This window comes from Rutilus rutilus, assembly GCF_951802725.1.
Source record: "Rutilus rutilus genome assembly, chromosome: 23".
Classification (NCBI taxonomy): domain Eukaryota; kingdom Metazoa; phylum Chordata; class Actinopteri; order Cypriniformes; family Leuciscidae; genus Rutilus; species Rutilus rutilus.
The window spans coordinates 8306359-8319507 of NC_140233.1; the positions used below are offsets into that span (position 1 = coordinate 8306359).

Here is a 13149-nt window from a genome sequence, read left to right on the forward strand (position 1 = left end):
ATTATTAATATCTTTACCTTATGAAAATATATGAAGACATGTTAATGGTCAATGGTTATTTTTTTCCTTTTCTTTTTTTAATCTCAAGAATAAGCATTTAAGTACAAATTCAGTACACAACATCATCATTGAAAACAACGCATATAATTTAACATTATCAAACTGAGAGTTTGGATGGGTATGTTAAAAAACATTGATACCAATCAGCAACTTTGCAAAGAAAGTTTGATCTCATTGTCTCCAGCTCTGTGAGATTTTTGAAAGGTATCATTTAACGATTAATAATTTCATGTAAACATACATCAATAGATTCTGTTATTTCGCACAGGTTCTACATTCATCTGGTAATAATACATTTCCCAAGCAGCCCTTGATTCACATGCACACAACATTGAATGAGCCAATGTTTTGATCGTGAGCCACTACCAGTTCACATTGCAATTTACATTTTAATGCTACAACGACTATTTGTCTTCTGACTCTGGTAAGTATATTAAATTAAATTTAAAATAACTATACACAACACTAATGTATGCTTTGTCAGTTTTGTACATTTCCTCGATACAATTACAAACTTCCTGTGCCAACAGAGAGGAAATATCACTTCTGAAATATTAATGATACTTTCAAAAGGTGTAGAAATGATAAACCGATTTGGAAGTCAACAGATGTTCCTTTATACCCAAGTAAGGGGATCAATTAGTCAAACCTGCAATATGCCCGTTTAGCGCTCAGGCTACAAACAGAGCTTGGCGTTTGTTGTCAGTGCACCAGTCACAGCTTGTTCGCTGTAATAACAGATGCTCAGCATGTTTATAGTTCTGTGGTTTCAGGAGAAAGACGCGGTCAGGATGGCTTCTTGCTGCTGATGGTGGAGAGTACTGATGCCCACAGCTGGAGCGGGTAATGCAGGTCTGCCCACTAACCTCAACTGAGGGAACAATGGGATCAACATTAATCATCTTGCAATAAATCTGTGTAAATCAGATGAACTTAAGCTACATGCAGCCTAAGAGGCGATCAAGGGATTAGCTAAGAGGCCATCTATTAGCGTGAAGTGGTGAATCTGACCTTGCAGGCTAACTGTTTTTCAAATCTCGGTGATACAAATGACCAGCAGCCCATGTTCTGCGGCTCCTCTTGACTCCAGATAAACTCTGTAATGGAAGAGGAAGTAATATGAAAGAAGCTTGCCATGTTTTGTGTATAAATACATTGGGTTCCAATAGAGTTTGATGTTATATGCATTAAGTACACACTAATGCTCAAAAGTTTGGGGTCAGCAAGATTAAAAATAAATACATTTCAACTTTTATTTAGCAAGGATGCATTAAATTGATCAAGAGTGACAGTAAAGACATTTATGATGTAACAAAAGATTATTTCAAATAAATGCTGTTTTTATGAACTTTCAAAAGAAAACAATGTATCAGTTTCCACAAAAAATATAAAGCAGCACAACTGTTTTCAACATGATAATGATAAGAAATGTTTCTTGAGCAGAAAATCAGCATATTAGCATGATCTCTGAAGGATCATGTGACACTGAAGACTGAAAATGCAGCTTTGCACCACAGGAATATATTACATTTCAAAATATATTAAAACAGAAAACCATTGTTTTAAATTGTAAAAATATTTCACAATATTACTATATTTTACAGCATTTTTGATCAAATAATGTAAGCCTTGGTGAGCATAAGAGACTTTAAAAAAAAAATATCTTACCAATTGAATCAGATTCAACTATTTATATATATATATATATATATATATATATATATATATATATGTGTATGTATGTGTATATATATATATATATATATATATATATATATATATATATATGTGTGTGTGTGTGTATGTATGTCATTCATAACAAAAAGCAAGTATAATCTCGTATTTATTTTTTCATGGAGCTTTGTGTAGTGCATTCTGGGAATGCCAAAATGAGGCTTCTTAGGAACATCAACATTTTGCAATGGGAATATCTATGATCCCTTATGAAGGCCAGTCACGGAGCGATTGCCCCAATACCAAAGAAAAAAATACTAATTAACACAATGAATAAAAGATGCATATGAGCAACCTCACCTTTGGCGTTTGTGTATTTATTTAGTTCCTGTTGTAGGGCTTCCGTGGGGAAAGGACACAGTTCCTCGACCCGGATCAGCGCTGTGTTTTTTAACGCCTCTGGTAACGTCTCTCTATGTTTCAGCAGGGCGTAGTAATGTTTACCTGAGCAAAACAGAACACGCTGCACACTGCAGGAAAGGAGCAGAAGATGCATTTTTAATGTATATGAATGTCCATTTTGTATATGAATAGTCAAAAGTTTGAGGTCAGAAGAAAAAAAGAAACACTTTTAGTCAGCAAGGATGCATTAAATTGATCAAAAGTGCAGCAGAGACTTTTACATAACAATATTTTTATTTCAAATATTTTTTTTTTTTTTTTTTTTTTTTACTTTCCATTTACCAAAGAATCCTGAAAATTCAGCTTTGATCGCAGGAATAAATTACATTTTAAACCATATTACAGTTATTTTAAATTGTAATATTTCACAATATTACTGTAGTTTTAATCAAATAAATACAGTCTTGGGGAGCATAAGAGACTTCTTTATAAACATTTAAAAATCTAACAGATAGTATATGTAATGAACTTTGAACAATGTGTTTAAAAAAAGCAACTGAATGAAGATACCTTGCAGGGTTTACAGAAGCATCACCAATGACAGTTTTAAAAGAAGTTCCTGGTCCCATATCAGCCAAGCTTGACACTGCCCCCTAGTGCCAAACAGAGGTGAATGTTCTTTAATAAACAACAATAAAACAAAAAGCAATTCATGTAAACAACATTCATATCTCTAACGCACCGAAAAGCGCAGCAGAGTTTTAGGAGAAGCCACGATCAATGGTTTCCGGAAGTTTCTAATCATTTGTCTCCTCAAAAGGTGGAAGTACTGAGCTGGTAGGGTTGGATTCACCACTCCCATGTTCACCGTGTCCCCGTCCACACCTTCCTCTTTACTGTCGCAGAGCTGCAGGAGGAAGAAAGAGCAGTTATTTAAATTATGCTGGAACATTTAGTCCGTACTACTCCTGTGATTGAGCATGCTTGCACTTTACCTGTAAGAAACGCTCGATTCGGCATGACGAATGCTCCGGTCCGGCTCCATCGTACCCGTGTGGCAGTAAGATGACCAATCCACTCTGCAGGAGCCATTTAGCCTCACCTTAAAAAAAAAAAATTCAGAAATGCCACAAACCAGGATTTAGGCTCTAAAGATACATATTCAGGGTGTCTGCAGTTTTATTATCAAATGTAAGGCTTTAAGACATTAAAGACCTGCACAAATAAAATGAAATCCATATGGACTGGCTTCCGTAGTAACATCCAAACCATAAAATGACTGTAAAGACGACAATTTAAACAACTTTACAGTTCAAACAATAGATTTTGACAAAAAAGGTTTTATTAAACCTCACATTTTAAGTGTTTAATATTCACATTTAGCCATATTGTGATTGTTGGTTTTCTATCCTCAAATTTAAGACCCCTTGAATGGATAAATTATGCTTTTTTAACATTTCACGATTTCAATTCTTGTGATCTGATTTAATATTGACTCATTTGGATAAATAATAGGTTCACAAGATAGGCGTTAAACATACAGAGAGCCCTATCAGCTGGCAGTATTATTTAAGGTTAAAAATAACTCAAATTAAATATAATGCGTTTTTTATTTAATGATACAAGTAAAAATATAATAAATATATAATATAGTACACATATTTAGCAAAATACTCTCTATAGTTCTTTTTTTCTAGCCAACTAACGTGCTATTGCCTATTATGGTCATTAAATGGCTTTCCTGAGGTAAATGTTATGTGACAATTGTTCTCCAGCGGTTTTATTGACCCCTTTCCGCGGTTGAAAAACACTGATTGATCGATATTATGAATGAGGAATATACATTTCGGTAAGTTGTACTGTTTCTTTCAACATTGTTCATTCGTGTTTATTTACTATTAGCTAGTAGAGATGATCGGTTCACGTGCCGCTAGGGATCTGTCACGTCACATTTACAAGTGCCAAAACGGTATTTATTGTTTGAATTTCGTAATAAAATTGACAGAATCTGAGAGCTGAGAATCTGTGTGGCGTGAGAGCGTGTGAAAAGTGTCAACTGCGTGAGTCTCACGGTGAATGCGTGAGAGTTGGCAGCTCTGCTATACAGTATCAGCAAGCACTGTTTGTGAACTCCCTGAAACGCCTTGATTGACATGATTTAGTTTTTTTACCTCCAGAGAGGAAAGTGTCAAATATGATCTGGGCGCCGTTGAAGAAATCTCCAAACTGAGCCTCCCAGATGGGCAGCAGTCTAGGTTGAGCAATACTCATTCCATACTCAAAACCCAGAACAGCTTCTTCAGAAAGAGCACTGTTGCACACCTGCGAGAGAACACACACACACGTCAAACATAATTATGCTTTCAAATGTTCTGAAGGGCAAACCACCCTACTCAGGAATCAAGAGCAGTTGGCATATTGAGTTACAAGTAGAAAGCTAATCCTGTACACGCCATTAAAGGAGAACTCCGGTCAATTTTAACATTGAGCTCATTTTTTTGTACATTTGGAGTGCTGTCAGTACAGAGAACAACGACAAAAATCGGTGCTGCCTACACTTGTTATCCTCGTTTTAAAATTTGCACCCTGTTGACTTCAATGGGGCAAGTTTTAAACCTGCTTTTAGCCTCTTAACATCATTGATGTGTCATTACAAGTGCACAGGTCATGTGAGTGATTCCTTCGGAGTGAACGCGGGTGAATCTGACTGCAGTAGATGTGAAAGAAATATATAAAAAATTATGTTTATTCAGCCAGCGCACATACCTGTATTTACATCCTGTTTTCGGTCGAAGTCCACAGTAATCGATTGTCGAGTTCACGCGCCTAGGTTTAGTACCTATGATCACGCGCGTGAACTCGACAATCGACTACTGTGGACTTCGACCGAAAACAGGAAGTAAATACAGGTATGTGCGCTGGCTGAATTAACATCATTTTTATTAATATCTTTCACATCTACTGCAGTCAGATTAACCTGCGTTCACTCCGAAGGAATCACTCACATGACCTGTGCACTTGTAATGACACATCAAGGATGTTAAGAGGCTAAAAGCAGGTTTAAAACTTGCCCCATTGAAGTCAACAGGGTGCAAATTTTAAAACGAGGATAACACGGTGTAGGCAACACCGATTTTTATCGTTGTTCTCTGTACTGACAGCACTCCAAATGTACAAAAAAATGAGCTCAATGTTAAAATTGACCGGAGTTCTCCTTTAAGTATAATGAAATAATTTTAAAAAGAGATAAATGATTGCAGTAGGCATCGTAATTTATAAATAAATACATTTAATTTACTTACCTCTATGTGGGCTTTCTGTTCGGAGCTGATGTGATTGAGGGGGATATACATGTCGTTGGACTCCTGACACACAACCATAGCGTGACGCTGACTGAACGTACCACGGCCAACATCTTGACCGCTGATACGGATATGGAATCCTGCATTAAATAGATAAATATATACAAATGAGTTTTGATGCTAATATACACAGCTTTGGGGTCAATAAGATTTTTTTAAATATTTTATTTAGCAAATTGATCAAAAGTGGCAGTAAAGATTTTTTTAAAAATGCTGAAAAGAATCCTGAAAAAAATGTCACGATTTCCACAAAAATATTAAGCAGCATGACCGGTTTCAATATTGATAATAATCAGAAATGTTTCTTCAAATCAGCATATTAGAATGATTTCTGAAGGATCATGTGACACTGAAGCCTGGAGTAATGATGCTGAAAATTCAGCTTTGATCACAGGAATAAATTACATTGACAACAACAGGAATCTTAAATTTGAATTGCATTTAAAAAAAAAAAATCAAATAAATGGTCTTAGCGAGCAGAAGAGAGTTATTAAAAAAAAAAAAATTATGATGTGCATAAAAACTCATTTCTACTGTGTAAAAATGTATTAGCTTTTATATTATCATAAAGAAATTATTAAAATATTATTTGGAAAATATTTAGCTAGTATAAACTTAGAGAATAAATACTGTTATATGGAGAATATAAATACTTTTCAGTGAATATTGCCCAAAATTCTCTTACAAACACTAGTGAAAAACCTAAAGGCAACATCAATTAGGAGAAAATCCCATATAAAGATACAAACAAAAGCACAAATTATTTTTAAAATGCTTTTACAGAGCAAGGAAGAAGAGATGAACACATTACCCTGGCAGAGCATTGTGCCAAACGCTAGGGCTTCTGCGGTGGACCAGTCCAATTTGATGCCCTCTTCCAGCTTCTGCAGTCGAGCCTGCGACAGATCAAGACGTTCACTCAGACATGTTCAAATCAAAGTCCATCAGTTCTTTACTGACTCTAAAGAGCCGTTCACACAGACTGCAGTTTAATAGATCATTGAAGTAGACGTTCATACTGTTGCAAAATGTACGCATAAAGTTCAACTTTTCTCAACTTTGTTACCTTGCTTATTTACAAAATGAGGTCAAAGATCAAGCTTTACCTGCACATGTGTCTTTCTCAGGTGACTGTGCACTTGAATCTCCTCAGGTATGTCCACTGATTTGGCGCCTACGAACTGCAGCAGAGGCAGCGCTACACCAGTGTCCCACAACGAGACTCTGCTCTGGGGCTCCACCAGGTCTCCCCAGCGCCCCTGGAGGTTAGTGGGCGGGGGGCTGTAGAGGGTCATGTTGTTCAGCCGGTCGTTGAGCATAGAATAGCAGGTGGTCTTGATCTGACCGCGCTCTTCCTCTGTCATCAGGCCCTCCGAGACTAGCTGGTCGGCATATGAATCTGGGATACTTTTTCTCGACCTAAAATGGCAGCGTAAAGGAAAATTAAACCAGTAGAACCTAACATTTTAGCAATAGGCTATTAAAAAAACCCTAACTGGCAGAGGTACCCACCGAATAATTTTATACATTGCGGGGTTCGTGAAGAAGGGCTCGTCCAGCTCATTGTGCCCCCACTGACGGTAACAAAGAAGGTCCACAATAACGTCTTTTCTGAAGCGTCGCTGGTACTCCACGGCCAGCCGGGTCGCTCTGAGGACCTCCTCGGCATCATCGCCATTCACATGGATTATAGCACAATCCACTATTTTACCTAAACGGCACCAAGTGGAATGGCAAAAGTGTTAGATAATGAAAGGTTTAATGGCGTCTGTGTGCAGAACAGGGTAGTTTACCAAAACTAAAACCATTTAAAAAAAACATTTTTGTTACGTACAAAATTAAATAAATGGTAAAGTGTTAGTTCACCCAAAAATGAAAATTATCCCAAACATTTTTTCACCCTGAAGCTATCCTAGGTGTATATGACTTTCTTCTTTCAGCCAAACACAATTGGAGTAATATTAAATGATACCCTGGCTCTTCCAAGCTTTATAATGGGAGTGAATGGTAACTTAGCCCAAAAAAGCACAACTATCCATAATAAAAGTAATCCATACGACTCCAGGGGGTTAATAAAGGCCTTCTGAAGCGGAACGATGTAAGAAAAATATCCATATTTATAACTTTATAAACTAGAATCACTGGCTTCCGGTAATGGCCGTACGCTAATTCCTTCACGAACCCCAAGGGAACCCCTGATGTAAAGTATTTAATGTAATGTTGATAAAGAATGGAATATATTTTCTTTCTCCTTGAATTTTTTTATCAATATGGTACAATATTATTCTATTCAAATCAATGTAATAAACGAGTTAGGTCAAAAGTAATCTAAAAGGAATCAGGACTACACTTTGTAAGTAATCTACCCAGCACAGGTCATACAGTACATGTCAGTTTGGAAAATATAGAAATCCTTATAATTACAGACCAAAAATAATTACATTTACAATTACATACCAACATCACTGCAGTACAGAGATGATCGCCCCCTCTCAGAGGGAGTGGTGTAGCCCACTTGATTGTTCACGATGAGGTGGATGCTTCCACCTACTCTAAAATGGGGGAGATTTGATAGGGTGAAGGTCTCTGTTACTATGCCTTGGCCTGAAAACGAAGCATCTCCATGAACCTGTTAAGAACAGATAAAGAGCTATTAGATTATAACATACACAACTACCATGTATTAGTATGGTTTATGTTTTAGATAGTGAACTTTAAAAAAACAAAACAAAAAAAAAACATCTTTTCTCAGGACCTGCAGGCAGATGACTTTGTCTCCTGGCCGAGAATGAGGGTCAGTGGAGTAATCGCCGTCCTGTTTGACTTGCTGACGGCCACGAGTCTTTCCTTGCGTCACGGGGTTGATGGCCTCTAGGTGAGAGGGGTTGGGCAGCATAGTGACATGGAGAGGTTGTCCCGCCCCAAAGTCCAGCTCCACTGAGGAGGTTAAATGGGACAGGACATCTCCAATAGACGGAGAGTTCTCCGGAAACTCGCTGAGACCCCTCATCTTACGGAACATGAGCTGAGAGCGAGAAAGAATGACGTATTTGGTTAGTCAAAGCTTAATAATGGCTGCAGGCAATGAAACAATTATAATATTCCCCCAAAACTTGGCGGGACAAAATAAACTGTCACTGCCCGGAGAACAAGTTTATTCATGTAGAATGAAGAGGTGGAGATTGTGACTCAGAGGAATAGGTGTTTAGAGGAAATAATGGTGGAGAAATTAAACCAAGATGGCATTATATATACAGTATATATATATATATATATACACTGTATTCACAATGAAGAAAAACAAGGAATCAATTCCAAGGTGAAGCTGAGCACACAAAAATGTTAATTCTGTCACAAATTTCTCATGTCGTTCCAAGCCTGTATGACTTTCTTTCTACAGTGCAACATAAAAGTAGATATTTCGAGAAATATCTCAAGTGTTTTTTGTCCATGCAATGGAAGTCAGTTCTTCAAAATGTCTTTTTTATGTTCAACAGAAGTTTTAAGGGTGAGCAAATGATGATAATTTTTGCATGAACAATCCCTTTAAGACCCATCACTTACAACAAATTATCAAATAACAAAACACAGACATATACAAGTCTGAGATAACTAACAAAAAATTTCGATTTTGCATTTTCAAATTTGATACAAAATGTTCCCATTGCAAATATATAATATCCGATTTTGTTTTTACATGAATTATCATAGTATTTGATATGTGCCAAAATGTGTGATTTGTAACTTAAAGTATATTAAGTTACGATTTTCAACCCGCTTAGTATTGTTACAATGTCAGTAGTATTATGAACAATGTTAACTTCAATCTTCGTGTTACCTGGGCCGAGAAACTCACGTTTACTTGTTAGAAAAAGTCCGGCAGTCGACGCAAAAAGTGTCTTTTGTCAGCTCCAGGGCTTTCATGAAAACTACAGATTATACTTCCGCATATAGACAGTCGGATTGACAAAGAGTTAACAGAACAGTTGTTGTAAGGGTAGGTTTTTCACTGAAATTCACATTGTATTTTGTCTAGTCTTTAAACAGCATTATGGTAATAATGAAACACTATGGCAACAGCTTTCTCACTTGTACACGATGGCATTTAGCTTTGTCGGAACAGACAACATTTTTCCTTTCTGTTTAACCTAAAACAGTGTTTGTGGTCATCCAGTTTGAAATGTTGACTACAAATACGGAGGCATTCACAATTCTCTGCAGCCTTTAGCCGCTGGAAAAAAGTAACTCACTCCCGCTAAACGTTAACTCTTTGTTTGAATTCTTATATTGTTCCAATTATCCATTGTTCTTATATTGGTGCAAGTCCACACCATTATAACTAAAAGTTTGCTAAGAAGTATTTCCTTCTAAAGCAAGGCGGTATTTGACTCTGGTCAAGCATATCTATAGCAGACTCTTGGGACTGGCCTTGGACGGCATACGTTGTTGTACATTTTATTCCTTTTTCTTTATTATTCCTTTTAAGTCTTATGTAAAGTACCTTGAAAAGCAACCTTTGAAGGAGCTATATAAAAACATATGATTTACTCATTTACAGCACGGCTTTTTTTTTGTATAAAATTCTTCAATATCCTTAAACTGTTCATTTCCAGGTTTAAATTCAAACAAGTATCCCAAATTTTCAACGTGGTCTCATTGTGTGGAGCCCACTGTACAGTCAGTATACGTTACAGAATCCTGTCTAGACAAACTGTACATTAAGTCTAGTTTGCTACCTATATAAATTATGAATTAACCTCTGGGGGGAACTGCAGCAGTCCGGTGAGCAGGTTGAGACGTCCACGGTGAGGCATTCCCATGACCACGTCTGTCACTCCGCTGTACGCCGCAGAGCGGAATAGCTCGTAGAAAAAGCCCATCATGCTCTCTGCTCCCTCACCTCCATATCGTTTCACAGTGGCAAACTTAGTGCCTAAAAAGTGGTCAAATTCCTTTGAAAAGAGAACAGAGGAGATGTAGAATTGCTGATGCCACTGAAATAAAGTAGGCTATGCAATGATTAACAGATGTCATGGGGCATGCCAAGCACAATAAAAGTGACTAAATGTAAATGGTTGTTTTACCTGTGATTCAAGCATCAGTTTAGCCAGCTGTCTCCTCTCCTCCGGCGAAAACACCTCTTTCTTGAGCTCTTCAAATCGGTCAGCGAACCATTCTCTTTCCTGTAAGCTCTGGAGCTGAGCGGTTTCCACTGAGATTCCCCCGCAGTACGTTCTCTCCAGGTAGGCCATGACCTCTTCAGCCGTCGCCTCGGCTTTCCCAAAATGCCGCAATCCTGGAATTTTTGTAAAAACACAAAATAATGAAAAATCATTATAATATTTTAAGTAAAAAATACTGAAATCCCTTTTTTTTTTTATTAAAGGAAATGTGGAAATTATTTATTTTTAATATAGGCCATTTATGAAGTAGGCTATAAAGACCTTTCACAGAGCTTAAAGGGTTAGTTCACCCACAAATGAAAATTTGGACTAAACCGCTCAATTCTTATGGATTAGTTTTACGATCTCTTTATTAACTTTTCGAAGCGTCAAAGTGGTAGTTGCATAGCTGTCAATGGAGGGACAGAATTTAAATCTTTAAGATTTCAACAAAAATATCTTCTTTTTTTCCAAAGATTAACGAAATTACGGGTTTGGGATGACATGAGGGTGAATCATTATGACAGAATTTTCATTTCTGGGTGAACTATACCTTTAACGGAGATTGAACCCGGAACATTCCTTTAATAAGACGTAATGAAAGTAGTTTACTATCAATTTCAAAACTATGTACCAGGAAACAACCAGAAACTAACCAGTAGTGTTGAGGACTCCATGAACAGCTCCATTCAGCAGGCTGATCTCCGGCACGCTGTCCAGCACAGGAGTTTGGGGAAGTAAGGGGTTAATTTTAGCTACTTTGTGCCCATGTGCTCGATAGGCCTCCACCAATCTCGCCAGTCCGTGGTCTGTTTACAAAAGACAGCCAGAGAATAAATCAACAGGCTCCATACATTAAAGTATTGCAGATCTTGCTATACATCTCTAATCTTTCTGTAGGTTTACGTATGCAACGTTAAGAAGAAGTAAGCTGCTACCAAAGCTGAAAGCATAACCATATACAGACATCAACTGCAGTTTACAATCTGTAAACAAGTCAACCTTGGTTAAGCGCTGAGATCTGCGGAAACCCATCGTCTCTCTCCGGAGTCTCTCTCGGTCTGAAACCGTACACTCCCCGATGAGTGTGGTATAAACTCGCTAAGAACGGCCGTCTGGCACCGAAAGAACGGTGCAAAAGTCGATGGAGGTTTATAAGCATAATACCCGCTGAAATGGTGAAAATAAATAAAATAGACTCCGTTAACGGACGATACAAAGTTTCCCCAATGAGCCACGCATCCTAGAGCGCGGCCATAATAGCGGTGTCCAATTCGTGAATGAATCATTTTTGAGAGTCGAATCTTCGCAATGAATCAGTCTAGTCTGAACGACTCGTTTACGAAACGGATCGAATCTGTCTGAGCGGTTTTCGAGTCAACAGCAACAAAGTAGCGTTTACATGGTTTACATGCACTCTCAGACTTTATCACGTTTTAATAACGAAAAGTGTGAATGTAAGTCACGAAAAACGGCCTAAATGGTTATTGTATCGGGTAACGTAAAGCTCACGCTTAATGCAAATCCCGATTTTTGTGTAAATTACACTGATTTTCGCTCTTAACTGAGATCTCGCGTGCCTGAGGCACGTCTACTGACTTAAAAACCTGTCAAAACCTTATTTATTTCAAATATCATGTAAATCTGATTTTTCTTTGATTAATTATTATTAGCTGTTTTTTATTGTCATATTAAACGGTAGCATATAGCCATATGTTGCATGTAGGCCTAAACGCACTCACTCAAACCGCAAACTGTATAATATTTTTAATATATATATAGCCTATATATATAGTTTTAGTATTGTCTAATGTAAATTCACATAGAGGCCTATATGTTGTAAATAACTCTGTTCTATGAGCTGAGTCATGAACACATTGAATTACAATAAACGCCTTGATAAAATGTAGCCTAATATATAAAAACTAATGAACTGTGATATGCGCCTAAAGGTTATATGACTTTGATGTTCAGAGCATGTGTAAATGCCACGCCATCATGTCAGGATTCCTGACATGATGGCGTGGCATTTATACAGGATTCACTTGATGAAGTACTTGCGTAAGAGAGTTGATTAAATGATTTTTTGAACAGGTTCTTTAAAATGAACTGTTCGAAAGAACCGATTCTCAACAATGAGTCGGACTGAGCATCACTAATGCACAGTGGCAGGTGGGAGGTGATGATTTACTCGTCGTCTATTGGCTGGAATTGATGCTTTGGTTTGTAAGAGGGTACGGATAGGTCAACTGGTTTATGCCTTTGCAGAATGTGCGTAGTATGTTAGAAACTTCCAGACAGGTGTGTGTGTGTGAAAGAGAGATAAATTAGAGATGTTTCCAAGAAGTTGAGGACACTTACAGTATGACAAAGATAGCTTGTTTATTGTGGATGTTGACTTTCATAACGAGAACTGCACAAACATAAAACGTTGCAAAAGGCGAAATGGTGTCTATTGTGAAACTGTGTATTATGAAATTTCTACTGGA

At 37.4% G+C, this 13149-nt stretch overlaps 1 protein-coding gene across 1 annotated transcript; it reads right to left on the minus strand.

Moving 5' to 3' along the window:
* Window positions 1-55: 55 nt before the first annotated feature.
* On the minus strand, window positions 56-11942 carry dhtkd1 (dehydrogenase E1 and transketolase domain containing 1). The gene is made up of 17 exons (XM_084397189.1): window positions 11663-11942; window positions 11317-11469; window positions 10583-10794; window positions 10256-10450; window positions 8254-8523; window positions 7956-8127; window positions 7011-7209; window positions 6605-6917; window positions 6310-6394; window positions 5439-5578; window positions 4308-4458; window positions 3132-3238; window positions 2879-3043; window positions 2707-2789; window positions 2095-2264; window positions 1072-1157; window positions 56-931 (listed from the first exon to the last, which is right to left on the minus strand). Exons 1-17 carry the CDS (start codon window positions 11820-11822, stop codon window positions 830-832), a joined length of 2763 nt encoding a protein of 920 aa, XP_084253315.1. The 5' UTR covers window positions 11823-11942; the 3' UTR covers window positions 56-829.
* Between the last annotated feature and the right edge of the window lie 1207 nt (window positions 11943-13149).

Coding starts and splice junctions, on each gene's coding strand:
- dhtkd1 (XM_084397189.1), bottom strand. CDS start 11,822: ATGCTTATAAACCTCCATCGACTTTTGCACCGTTCTTTCGGTGCCAGA. Junction 11,470..11,662: donor GATCTCAGCGCTTAACCAAG/GTTGACTTGTTT, acceptor TTTTGTAAACAG/ACCACGGACTGGCGAGATTG. Junction 3,239..4,307: donor TGACACTTTCCTCTCTGGAG/GTAAAAAAACTA, acceptor TTTTTTTTTAAG/GTGAGGCTAAATGGCTCCTG.